The sequence below is a fragment of the Ursus arctos genome, unplaced genomic scaffold (genome assembly GCF_023065955.2).
Source record: "Ursus arctos isolate Adak ecotype North America unplaced genomic scaffold, UrsArc2.0 scaffold_12, whole genome shotgun sequence".
NCBI classification, from domain to species: Eukaryota; Metazoa; Chordata; class Mammalia; order Carnivora; family Ursidae; genus Ursus; species Ursus arctos.
This window is the reverse complement of record NW_026622786.1, coordinates 67,753,697-67,767,370: the sequence shown is the minus strand read 5'-3', so window position 1 is coordinate 67,767,370 and position 13,674 is coordinate 67,753,697. Positions and strand designations below refer to the sequence as shown.

The 13,674-nt window shown below is 56.0% G+C and overlaps 1 protein-coding gene across 2 annotated transcripts in view; it reads right to left on the bottom strand.

Annotated features, from left to right (window-relative positions):
* Window positions 1-13,674, bottom strand: part of TRABD2B (TraB domain containing 2B) — a 211,184-nt gene that overhangs the window by 35,374 nt on the left and 162,136 nt on the right. For both annotated transcript variants that reach the window (XM_026498149.4, XM_057310656.1), the window contains exon 3: window positions 3,810-3,956. In XM_026498149.4, coding sequence (XP_026353934.1) covers window positions 3,810-3,956 — 147 coding nt within the window. The remainder of the gene's footprint in view (window positions 1-3,809; window positions 3,957-13,674) is intronic.

Below are 13,674 nucleotides of genomic sequence, written 5' to 3'. Positions count from 1 at the left end.
GCCATGAGTCCCAGGTGGGATGATGAGATAGATATAGGCCGGGCAGGGCTGGGGTGGGGCCGTGGGCAGTGACTTCAGTGTCGGCTCCCCTGGCCCACAACCAGGACAGGGTCAGGTCTGGTGGCCAACTGCTCGGGTCTACTGACGTCACTGGCCTCAATGGCCTCATCCCTTTCTTCAGCCCATCCTTCCAACAGACACCTTCCACGAACTTCCATGGGTCTAGCCTTGTGTCAGGCTAGGGGCCACAGAGCACCCTCAGACTGGGTCTGCTGCCCTGAATGAGGCTCACAGCCCAGTGACGGAGTCACTGTGGGGTCCAGGCTTGAGAGGGATGTGGAAACGTGGAGAGGCACCTCACAGATAACTGTGGGCCTGCTTTGTCCGGGACGGTCCAGTTTCATGGCTAAGGTGGACTCCCCCATGCCTGTTGACCCTTAATTAGAGTTGACCTTTCCCTCTCCGAAGTGTCTGGCGACAGATGGTAAGTTATGGCTGCTCTCCACCTAATGCGGGCTGAGGGCTCAGACAGGGCCACCCTGTCTTTGCGCCACCCTTCCTTTGGGCCACCCTGTGATTATGGGGCATTGATGGCGCAAGGCACCTGGGAGCTTTGGGAGGTTGGGGCATGAGCCATTTCTAAAGGTGAGACGGTGGGGGCGCCTGGGTGGCTCAGTCGTTAAGCGTCTGCGTTCGACTCAGGGCGTGATCCCAGAGTCCTGGAATCGAGCCCTGCATCGGGCTCCTCCACTAGGAGCCTGCTTCTTCCTCTCCCACTCCCCCTGCTTGTGTTTCCTCTCTCGCTGGCTGTCTTTCTCTCTGTCAAATAAATAAATAAAATCTTAAAAAAAAAGAAAAAAAGGTGAGACGGTGGGGTGGGGAGGCCAGAGAGGTCCAGGCTGAGGTGCAGCCAGACCCTGTGCCCCATCCTGGGCCCTGCACCTGTGCCACCCCGGCCTCTAGAAGCCACTGCATCGCCCTCTGCACTGCAGTTTCTTTCTGACCTCATCCCTCTCCCGCTTGAACTCCGGGCTTCTGCCCCTCAGCAGGCATTCTGCCCCCCCACCCCTATGATTCGCCCCCTGCTCCACAGATCATTCCTCAGGACCCTCCACATTCCCACCCCCCCACCAGGCAGCCTGCCCCCCCACTTTGGCCCCGCCGGGTAGACTCCATTCTCAAGCCTCGCTCCAACGCCACTTCCTCCCTGTCTACGGGTGGTGACTGTACCCCTACAACCTGTGTGTCCTTGGCTCCCCACAGCTTTCGAGGCCTCTTGCTACAGAGGCAGCCCCATGTCACCAGAACCCCTTCTCCATCAGCACATGGCCCTGGATTTAGCCCGACTCGAGGCTTTTCTGTGTCTGGGGACAGGGCTGCCTAGTCTCTCCCTTGGGGGCTAGACTCCGCCTGTGTACCCAGGGAGTATAGGGGAGTGCCGCCCAGTTTGCTATTCTAACCTGGGTGCGCCAATCCAACTGCACCCTCCGTCCCGCTTCAAGGATGGGCACCACCAGGGGACCCCCAACACAGGTCCCCTGCCAGAGACAAATCAGTGGTTTTGGATACAGGCTCAAAGAAAATCTGAGCTGGCTAGCTCCTGAGGTCATCCCATTCTTCCCTCTCTCAGCTCCGTGTCAGCCACAGCCGCAGCAGGGCCCTGTCCTGCCCAGCCCGGCCCCAGCCCAGCTACTTTGTGCCCAGGCTACCCTGAGTGCTGACCGCAGAGCTCACCAGCCCCCCTCCCGGTGAATGCCACAGGGCGGGCCCTGGCACAGAGCACTCAGACACACAGGTCGGAATCAGAGCTCTCAGAGTCCTGAGCCTCCCCTGCAGAGTCTCTGGATTCTTCCTTCCACTGTCTCCACTGCACGGAGCACAACGCATACCCCCCTTGGCTCCCCGGACAGCCGTTCCCTGATACTCCCTCTGCACCATGCCCCGCACTCGGTATGCACTCGGTCCGGGGACCGAGGGAGGCGGCCCACGCCTGCCCCAGGGAGCTCGGGCTCTAGAGGGCGGCATGCGTACACAGAGCCTCTCCGCCCGGTCCCCGGCTCCACCTCCAGCCCAAACTCGCACCCCTCCTCCTGCTCGCTCTTGCCTCTGCTGGAACATTCCTCTTCCTCCTGTCATTCTTCCCTGACCTCTCACCTTGCAGGCATCCTTCCTTCTTGCCCCGAGTCCGTCTAAACTCTTGCTCCTGCCACAGGCTCCAGCGGCACGGTCTACTCTCCCTTGGAGCAAGGATCACGCTTGGGTGCCATTGCTTATGGAATGTTCCTTTCTCTCCTAGGAGACTGTCCGCCCCACAAGGGTGGCTCTCTCCAGCTGTCCTGACGCCCCCACCGCCCCATATCCCTTTTCACAGCACTAGGCCTGGTATTTACAACCAATTTCATTCATTCATTCAGCAGCTATTTGCCGAGTCCTGCTTTGCCACACCCTGGCCTAGCCAATGAGAATATACTGATGGATGAAACAGATGCAGACCCCTGTCCTCAGGGAGCGTATGCTCTAGTGGGGAGGACAAACAACAAATTACCTCTTATCAATAAATCTCTAATCAATAAATAATCTCATCAATGAATAAAAATATGCAAGTTTGTGAGAAGATGATAAAGACCATGGGGGGAAAGTGGAGCATAATAAAGAGGTTGAGAGTGTAGGAACGGGGGTCAAGCTACAATTCTAGATCAGGGAGTTGGGGCCCACCTCACTGAGATGATGATCTCTGAGTTAAGATGGGGGGGTGAGCCATGGTGACGCCTGGGGAAGGGCAAAGGTGAAGCCTGCCATGGGGGCCCATGGAATAGCACGGAGGCCTACAGAGCTCGAGTGGTGCATGTGAGGGCAGGGCAGAGGACATGGGGTGGGAGTGGGGGAAGACCTGGGGCCCACACAGGTCATTATAGAGACTCTGGCTTTGACACTGAGAAAAACAGGGCACCACCGCACTGTCCCGAGCAAGGAACTGCTCTTGAATGAATGGTTAACCAAGCACCATGACAGAAGGCACAGGGGGCCTAGAGGGGCCCAGGAGAATCTCCAACCCCATCCAGAGGGTCAGGGAGGGCTTCTTGGAGGAAGTAACAATGGACCAGAGCCCAGCAGGAGGAAAGGAGGAGGGAGGAACCTGAACAGAACAGTGGCATCAGCAGGTAAACGGCACGGGGAAGAAGCTACACGGGGCACAGGTCAGCAGAACAAGGTCTATGGGGTGGGGCACCTGGGCTGGGACCAGGTCAGCAGATGGCAGGACACAGAAGGCCTCGAGCGCTAGACAGACTATCTTGGAATTTATCCTGAGGGCAATGTGGATGCCCGGTGGAGTCATGCTCAGCTCCTCGGGGTGCTCCTCACGCTCGGCCCTGCTTGTGGGTAGTCTTTCCTCTAGGGCTTGACTTAAGGCAGAACGCCACCAGCTGGACTCAAGCCCAAGCTCTAACCATGAACTTGTTTCCCCCGGCCTCTAATTTCCCCAGATGCTGATACGAACTTCTCAGAGGCCTCCCTGCTCTTCCAAGGCTAAGCTTCTGCCCCACATGCCAGACTCAAGTGCTGCTCTTGATAACTTGGGAACTCAACAACTAAGTGGTGTGGGCTTGGGCAAATCTCTTTGCTTCTTTGAGCCTCAGTTTCCCCATCTATAAAATAAATACCAATCGGTCCTGCTTACCATGGCACAGAGAATACTGCTTACACCTGGCACATAGTAGGTGTCTAATAAGTGTTAGGTGGGTTCACACGGGCCAGGCCTTTAGAACTGGGGAGCTACAGACTATCTGGGTGGGAGGAGGGAGACTCACCTGGGATGTTTCGTGGTTGAAGATGACGGCGTTGAGATCCCCGCAGTTGTAGTGCTTGATGAGGTCCTCGGTTGTGTAGGGCGCCTGCAGGCTCCCCGCCCGCACGCTCTCATGCTGCAGCAGAGTCTGGTTCAGGGCAAACAGCACCTGCACGCAAGAAACACAGAGGAACAAGGGCTGCAATTCTAGATCAGGCTGGGGGCCCTGAGACCTCTAGGCCCAGCCTTCCTCGCTCTGGACTTTGGGGCAACAGGCCCTGAAACAGAGAAGATGTGTGGGGTCTGGTGCTGGCTGGTGCAGCCTGAAACCTTCCATTGGCCTCTGAACATGTTCAGTCCCTTCTCATCTCCAGCCCTTTGCCCACACAGGTCCCCGCTTCTGCTCTGGCTATCAACATCTTACCTACTGATGTGGCAACATGAGAACCTAGTTGTGTCTGGGTTTTGGACTGATGGGTGAGTTTGCCTTTTGACTAAATTTTTCTTATTCCTGTGCTTAGGAAAGTTCTAGAATGAGCACAGACTAATTTTGTAATCAAGAGCACGGCAAACAAAGCAAGACAAACGAACGAACAAAACAAACAGAAAACCTACTTAGATGTCAAGGCTCCATCCTAAGGCCACTTCCTCCAGAATCACCCTCACTCCAGGCAAAGGTCTGAGGAGCTGGCCTCTCCGAATCAGACCTATGCCGGCACTCAGCACGTTTCCTGAAGCTCCTCTGCGCTCTGGGCCACTATGCCAGGCCCTGGGGACACAGCTGCACCCTCGCCAGACCGGCCTGGCACCAGCATCACGTGAAGCACCAGACAAAAATACCAGACGCTCAGTCCCCACGCCCAGAATTGGAATCTCCAAGGGGGAGCCCAGGATGTGTATTTTTAACAGGCTCCCTGTGAACGACATTAGTGGTCTGATTGCTTCTGGCATGAGGACCACAGCTCTGATGGAACATGGCCTGCCCAAGGTATGGGGGCCCTGAGAGATGACCTCAAAAGTCCCATTTTAGATGGGAAACTGAGGCCCATGAGGGGAAGGGACTCGTTCGACTCTGCACAGCTGGGACCAGAGCTGGCTTCATGTGATGGTGTTTCCCAGACGCCTCTGGCCAACAAAAGGGAGGAGTCTGACCAGGATTTGGGTTCTTTAGCACAGGTGCAGGGAAAAGCTGCTGCAGTTCCTGGGCAGAAGGTCCGGAGGCCGTCTCTAGCCCTCTGTCTTTGCTGTCACCAGCCCCTCAGGCCTCCGCATGCTGTTTGCCCATCATCTGTTTGCCATCTTGGACCATAGCCCTGGGCCTCTCGCCACACCAGTTTAGCCCCGGGCATCTTCCACTGGGCCCAGTGCAACCCGTCCCCCTCCCTGCAGACCCCCACCCCTCTCCCCATCCCATAGTCATCTGCCACAGTCACCTTTTGAAAGCACAAATCTGATTGTCTTCACACTCTTTCTCTTTTTTTTTTTCTCAAAACTTTCACAGAAGCCTCCTGCCCTCAGAGTAAAGGCCTAGCTGTTTGGTAAAGCCTGCAAGGCGGTGACCCGGACCCTGCTGTGGTCAATGACCTCGCTTCCTACTCAGCCCTCGTGTCTCCAAACACCCAACTATTCAGCACTCTTCTGTCTCCCCGCTTCTTATATGCTGTTCTCTGCGCATGAAAACCTCCTGCCTCGGCTCTCCACTTGCAAACCCAGACTTGGCCTTCCAGGCTCTGCTCAAATGTCTTCTCCAGGAAGCTTCTCTGACCACCTGGGGGCTGAGTCAGGCCCCTCCCGGAGGCCCCCACAGTCCCTTGCATGGCAAACTGACACAGTAGTGGCTCCAAACCTTAACCTGTCTGTATACTCATCCCCTTGGCCACGGAGCTCTTTGGCTCCCTCCCATTCTGACAGTGCGACTTTGGACTCCAGATATAAGTGACCAGGACGTACAGAGGCCTGAGAAGCACCAGCAGATGCCGCTGTCTCTTGTACCTCCATGGCCCCAAGAGCAGCCCATCCTGGATGGGCAGAGCCGAATTGCCTCAGTTGTCCCACCGACGTCATCCCAATGCAGCCAACAGAGAGCTGGCTCCCGGACCATACGAGTAAGGCCAGCTGAGCCCAGCAGCGCCCAGCTGCCACTGGGTCCAGACACCCGAGCAGACACTCAGTGCTGGTGCTGCCCAGCACCGCTGTGTGGTGGACAAGCGATCCGCCATGCCTCTGTGTCCCCCCACCCCAGCGCGAACATGGGATGGTGCCTGCTGGCCACCTGGTTCTCCTTTAGGCTCTGAGCTTCTTGAAGATGGGACTTGCATTTTATTCGTTTTGTGTCTGCAGCTCTCAGCACGGGGCTGGTAACAAGAGGATGTCGCTCCATCCTTTCCCTAGCACCTTAGTGCCACCTAGTGCCACCTGCAGTGCTAAGTCAGTTCGTATTTCAAGGCTACTCAGTAAGCCCCTCAGACTAGACCCTAGAACTTTGGCCTTCTGTCTGCATTTGGGGCACGTGTTACATGTGGCAGAAGTTCCCACCAGTGACGTCAGCCACCTCATTCCAGACACACGATCTGAACAGAAAATCTCATGTAATAAGGTACGCATCATATGACAGGGGTGACAGGGCCAAGCGTGCTCGAGAGATCACCTCTGCGTGTCCCCTCCCGCTTCTGTTTCTGGCACGCAGAGAGCTGGAGAGTGCTAGGGGACAGCAGCCCAGGCCGCTTCCCCTACCGAGCTGGCGGGGTACAAGGTCAGACCCCACCTCTGGGCCTTCTCCGGGCTCCAGCGAGCACCCTGAAATTCACTCTGCGGCCACCTGTGCAGGGCGTTGGTGGCAGCCTAGTGGCCGGGATGACTTGCAGGAGGCAGTGACCCTGTTGCTGTGCACGTCACTAAGGCAACAGGCACTTCCTGCCACGCAGCACAGGCCTCGCACGCACGCGTCCACGTCAAGCTGGAGCGCTCTGTTTCTCTGGGGGGGCTGGGATACACAGGCCTCCCGCGACCACGCCCTGCCCCCACGTACACCTGCCGCTCTTCGGAGGCAGCACCACCTGGCCGGGGTGAGGTCATCCGCTCAGGTGCCCAGAAGACCTGGCTGGAGGGGAAATGGCTCCCCGGGGCCTCCCTAGACACATGGAGTCACTTCCGCAGTCCTGTGGCTTGCGTGGAGCGAGGACGTGTTCCAGTGAGTTAAGCAGGCCACCATCTGCAGGATGCTGAGCACAGCCCTGGCATGTAGTAAGAGCTGAAGGAATGCTTGGTAAATAAAACTTGCAAGAAAATAGTCAGACTTGAACCTTCCCAGATTGGAGCTGGAAGGGCCCCTATAGGTCATCTGGTCCGCTGGTTTTTTAAACCATTTTTGGCCTAGAATCTTTTTTTATTGTTACTGTTTTCCAAAGGAACCTTACTTGGAACTCCCTAAGCAGAGTAGATAAAAGTGGATCTTTCCCCGATTGATGTGAGGGGCCAGGCTAGGCCTGCAGTCCCCCAGACTGAATGCCCTCCTGCAGCAGAGCCTCCCACGGCTTCTTTGTGGAACCCATGGGTCTCCTGGAGCCCAGTTTGAGAAGCACTGATCTCATCCTGTACCCCCATCATCTAGAAGAGGAAAGGAGACAGGGCCCAAAGCAGACAAGAGAGAGCCCACCCAAGCCCACACAGGAAAGCTGGGGGCAGAGCAGACTCAAAGCCAAGCCTGACGCCCAGCCCAGGGGCGTGCCATGATTGGGGCTGGATTTCTGGATGTTCCCTGGCACGGCCCAGGTTCATCCCACACATGTTACCACACCTGTCTTCCTTCTGGAGCTTGTGAACTAGCCAGAAATAGCCAAAAAGAATTTATTATTAGTACGTTGCATACAGAAAACTGAGACCAGATCATTCCCAGCGTGGCACAGGCAGTGTGGTGGGGCTTGGACAGAAACCCAGGCCTATCATTCTGGACTCCCGCGACCCCCAGGCGAGGTTTGGTGCCTCCTACAGACACGGCCCTCCTCCCCCCAACCGCCCCCGTCCTGCCACTTATCCCATGAAGTGTCCGTCTCAGGTGATTGCCCATTCCCTGCCTGCGTAGACCGAGAGCTAAGTAAGGGCAGGAAGCCTACATCTTGGTTCACTGCTCATTGCTGGAGAGCAGATTTTCGGGAACTGTTTCGGAAGGCAGACTGCTGACCCCGAGTCCCGTGCCCTATCCCCACACCTCCCGCCTCCGGGCCATCTTTGTGACTCATACAGAGGTCCTCATCGGTTCATTACCATGGTCGCCACGTTTCTTGAGCACTTACTCTGTCAGGCATCTTCCAAGCTCACGTTAATTTATTTAATCTTTACGGCAACTCTGAGATAAGGCTAGTATTAGCTCCAATTAATAGAGTCAAAAAAAAAAAAAAAAAAGAAAAGAAAACAAAGACAACCCTACAGCAAAGAGACAGTAACTCAGCCAAGGGGACGGAGCTGGAGAGGGATGGGATGCGCACTTGGGCTCGGGCAGACCAGCCCTGGAAACCATCTTCCTAACTGCCCACTGCCCACTGGGGCCTCCCTCTGCTCTCCCTGGGAGACAGCCAGCAGAGAGGGTGTCCTGATTCATAGATGGGAAACCAAAGAAGCAGAGGGGGCCCAAGGCCACATGGCTTGTAAAGGGCGGAGCTGGGCTTTGAAATGACGTCTGCCTGGCTGCAAACCAGGTCCCTGTGACTGGAACTTCAAAACAGTATGTGCTACGTCCTGACCATTCTTGGTGCTTCCGACAGATACGGGGAAGTTACGCTTACTCATTCATTCAACAAACATTACCTTTTTGTGGATTCTCTGCAGGGATCTGGGGTGGTGGATTCACTGGGCTTGGTCTCCATCTCAGTGGAGCTCATTTCAGAGGCAGCTATCCCAACTGACCCTGACAGTAGAGGGTGGTAAGGGGGGCCTCTGAGGCCCCGGGCACAGGCACGGAACAGCCTTGCCCTGATTTCTGCCTCCCTCCCGTTCACCCTGAATTCCCAAGCCTGGCGCTGCTCGCAGACTCCCAGGCCTCCACGCCCTGCGCCCCCCGCCACTTTAGAATAACAAACCCTCCTCGCCCAAAGCTGCTGCGGCCCACTCTAGGATAATGTTTATGATAAAGCTCTGACATGGAATAACAAACACTGGGTGGAGGCTAGAGCCGCCTGGCTCCCCCTGGATGACCGCGTGTGGAGGCCCAGCCACCAGGAGGACCCGAGCATCCCAGTGTCGCCCCCCTCGCCAGTGCTGGCCCGCCAGGAGCTGGCCCGCGGCGTCTGCTGAGTGTAGGCCCGGAATTTAAACACATCTTCAAACACAGGCCTAGGATGGAGTGAGGCAGGCGCCAGGAGGGTGGGGACAGGTTTATTGTTCCAGATTAGTCTAGTAAACAGTCCTGAATGGGCTGGGACGGTGAACACCAAGGCCTTGTGCTCACTTGCTGGCCCAGCACCGTCAGCATGAGGAGAGGCAGCGGGCCCCCCTCTGTCAGAGAGCACGCTGCGGCCTGGGGCTCCTCGGGACCGGCCTGGCTCCCAGGCTGGGGTTCTGGGGTGGAGGAGGAGCACTTCTCTCCCACCCCAAAGCACAGGGAAATCACAGCCAAGGCCCCAACCCCCTCAGCAATGCTTACTGAGTACCTGCCACACGCCAGGCACTGTTCTAGATGCTGGGGATTTGGTTAGGGACAGGATGGACCAAAATCCTGCTCTCATTGGGCTTACCTGCTGGGGGCAAACAGAGAATAAACAAAATGGTTTTTGTAAAGTACTAGTATCTAGCACGTCAGATTAACACAACAATGATTCCATTCAACTGGGGACTAGCCCTGCCTCCGGCCACTTGGAGTTCGTCATGCCTCTGAATCAGCAGGTAAAGAAGGGAGTCACTGTGCTAGCTGGCGTGACTGATCCTGACCAGCAGGGAAAATGGACCGCTGCCCCACAGGGAGGTAGAGAAGAGCCTGTCTGGAGCACGCGAGATGCCTCAGGGTGCCTCCTAGTATCACCACGCCCTGTGATTAACCAACGTCAATGGAAAACCGCCACGGCCCAGTCCAGGCAGGACTGCTGATGGTCCAGATCCTTCGGGAATGAGGGTCTGGGTCACCCCACCCGCTGTGAACCACAACCAACCGAGGTGCCTGCAGAAGGTGAAGGGATTACAGGAGCGTAGCGGAGGAAGAAGGGGGTTCTAAATAGCAGCTGTAAGCACATGACCAGCGACAGAAGCAAAAGACAGAAGCAAAAGCAAAAGGTCAAGAGTATTTCTTTCTTATTTTAAGAATACTTGTATGCATATAAAACAGTATCTTCTCTCTCCTGTTTCTTTTTCTCCCCCATGCATGTAGCGTAAGACATACTGACCTTATATCACAGTATTTAAGTACTGTTAACTGTATATCGTTGGATTGAAGCTTTGGCATATCAAGGAGAAGAGTAAACATTACCCAAAGGCTTTGCCTCCTCCTCCGGGGAAGCGCATTTTGGTTGCACTCAGGATTGCTGTATCATGTTAGGTGGAATGATGACCTCGTCATTGTCTTTATTTGGAGACAAAGTATGCTTGCGGGTGCCAAGTTAACAACGGATGCACTTATGATGGTTAATTTTACTTGTCAACTTGGCTAGGCCATGGTACCCAGATATTTGGTCAAACATTATTCTAGGTGTTTCTGTGAGGAGACTTTTTAGAAGTGATTGACATTTAAATCAGTAGACTTTGAGTAAAGCAGATTATGCTCCAGAATAACTAGATGAGGGTGGGCCTCGTCCAATAAGTTGAAGACCTTCATAGAAAGAGGCCAGCTTCCTTCTTCGAAGAGATTTCTGCCCACATACTGTCTTTGGACTGAAACTGCAGCATTGGTTTTTCTTCCCTGGGTCTCCAGCCTGCCAGTCTACCCTGTAGACTTTGGACTTGCCAGCCTCCACAACGTGTAAGCCAATTCCTTAAAAGAAATATATCCATCTTTCCATCCATCCATCCATCCATCCATCCATCCATCCATCCATCCTATTGGTTCTGTTTCTCCGGAAAACCCTGACAAACACAGTATATGTTACAGGGAGAAAATAAAGCAGAACAGGGGGAAGGAGTGATGAGGTGGGGGGAATAGCAGGTGCAAAGGCCCTGTGCATATGTGAGGAGCAGCAGAGGCCAGGTTGGCGGGAGCTGAGTAAACAAGGAGGACGGTGATGGGGGATGAGGTCAGAAATGGTTAGTAGGCCAGGTTTCACAGGCCACTGTAAGGATGCTGAGAAACCATTCCCTACCACAATCCTTCCAGAGAATGGGATGTTATTTCCACATGAGGAAACAAGACTTGAGGATGGTGACTTCACCAGGGTCCTCTCACAGGGTCTCAAGTTGACGAACTGGAACTGGGATTCCAATTCAGGTCCAGCTGACAGGTACTGGATTCTTTCTGCTACCCCTGGGCCTGACCTGCCAAGCTTCCTCCACCCAGTCGTTGGTAGGAAGAACAGACCTGAAGAGACAAATAGGGACCAGCGTGGGAGGCCCAGAGTCTGAGTGGTCAGCTGGGAAGAAGGAGGGGGCTAGAACCTTAGTCACAGGCCTGGTCAGAGCTGACATGAGGAGAGGAGAGAGGTCACTCTTGCCAAGGTCGCCTGCCTGGTAGAGGGCCTTCCTGTGCTACCGCTCTCTGCTCCAGCCCGAAGGATTCTCCTTTGCTCCTGCTCTGCCTGAAAACACCTTTCCAGCCATTGGTTCATGCCTACCTCTCATGTGGCTGCAGGGGCTCCTTCCTCAGGGGGCCTCTCTGGGCCGGGGACCAGGCAGGTTCCTGCTTAGTGCCCTCAGAGCACCTAGGACTGCTTGGACGCTTGTACCCCCCACCCCCCAGCTTCACGACTGTTTCATGCTCGTCCTTCCTGCTCCATGGTGACGCGCCAAGGGCAGGCAAATCAGCTGACATGGTCACAGCTGTTTCTCCAGCAGAGAGCACAGTGCCCGACATACAGTAAATGCTTCAGAAATACTTGTAGAATGAATGAATAAAAAGCTGAGCAAGTTGGCTGTCCCAGAAGCCCAGCAGCTCCCTGCACGGACGCAGTACCCCCCAGGGCACAGAGCCAGGAAAGCCAAGCCCCCAGGGCCCTGGGCCGCATCAGTCTGTCAGTGCCCGGGACTGGCGTGGAGGGTCACTCCGCCTCATGGGAAGGCTTCTCCAGCCCGGGGGAAGCGTTCCTCAAGGGCTAGAGCCCCCCGGGGTCTGGCTGAGGCCTATTTGTTTATTCTGCTCGCCCCATTGACAGCACCAAAGCGGTGCCGACGACTTCCCTGCTTCCTGCTCCGTGTTCCGAGTCCCCTGAGCCCCCCGCACAGAATCCTGTCTCTGGACACTGGGCTACCGAGCAGCAGGCATCCAAATAAACACTCGGTTTCCCGGAGCCAGGCACCGGCTCTGGGCTGGCAGGTAGGACCAGCGATCTCGTCTCCGTCTGAGTCTAGACTGTGAAGGCCTAGGCAAGTCATTTTCCTTCCCTGGCCCTTGGTTTACCCCCCACCCCCACCCCCCGCCCCGTGCAAAGGACCAATTCACACATTCATCAAGGAAGTACATACTGAGACGTTATTATCAGGTGCTGTTCTAGGCGCTGGAGGTACAGCAGGAAACACGACATCCGGCGGGAGGATGTAAAATAGCTGTTAGAGAGCGATAGTGGCTAAGGAAGAAACAAGGTAAGGAGTATAGGAGGGGTGTGTGCGCGTGCGTGTGCTGGGGGTTGACATTTTGGGGACGATGCCGCAGTAAAGGCACAAAGAGAGGTGATGTTAGAGATCTGAAGGAGGAGCTGAGGGAGGCGGTCCTGTGGACCCTGAGAGACTGGTGTGGGGCACAGGCAGCCAGCATAAAGGCCCCGAGGCAGAGGCAGGCCTGCTAGGTGTGAGACGCAGGCAGGAGGTCAGTGTGGCTGGAGAGGAGTGAGCAAGGGGGAACAGGTAGTGAGATCTGTCTCAGGGAGGACCCAGCAGAAAACAGACGGTGTGTGGTCAATGAAGTGAGTTCCAATGAAGTCCGTTCCACTGCAAGGGTAATTGAAGTGCGTTGAATGATGGGAACATCGACAGAGGTGCGGACAGGCGATGGTGGGGGCTACTGAGGAGTAGCAGTGGTGGAAGCTTTCCTGCCCCACGCCTTAGGGGGGCAGTGAGGGACAGCGCAGCTACCCCTCCGTGGCCCAGCAGGGAGGAGGCGGGGGGGCCATGAACTGTCCCAACTCTCTTCCCCTCCTGCCTAGCCATCAACTGCCAGCGCTCCCCACTCAGGATAAGGGAGGCCAGGTGACGTCACATCAGCTCTGGGCTCAGAGCAGGGAGAACAGAGGGTCCATCTGGAGAGGAAAGGGATTTCCAGGACATGGTCTGAGGTATGGCGGGATGGGCAGTGGGGAGCACACCCCTTAAGTATCTGTGGGCCTTGAAGGCCTGTGGCCCCCCCTGAGTGAGATGGCAAGGCCTGCAGTCTGAGCAGAGGAAGGCTGTGGTAGCCCTGCTGATCTGGAATCCAGGGGGGACAGGAGGAAACGAGATCAGACGGAAGAGGAACGCAGCTCTGCCTCCCTCCTGAAGGGGGAGCAAGTGAGCACGCGCCTGCCTTCCCCTCACCGTCCCCATCCCAAACCCCAGCCAGAACCCTGAGAACCGTGGACTTGGCTTCCAGCACGGCCGGGCCGGCTCCGTGAACGCCTACCGGTCGGACCCCGGCGGTGGCGGCCACATCCTCCCTCCGCGCTGCAGTGTGGGCTGGCCGAGCCCTCTCTGCTTTCCTGGGCGGGCAGCGGAGGCTGACTCACACTCGCTTTCTTTCCTTCTTTTCTCTGAATGCCTAGTTTCTCCACCCAAAGACCACCCTT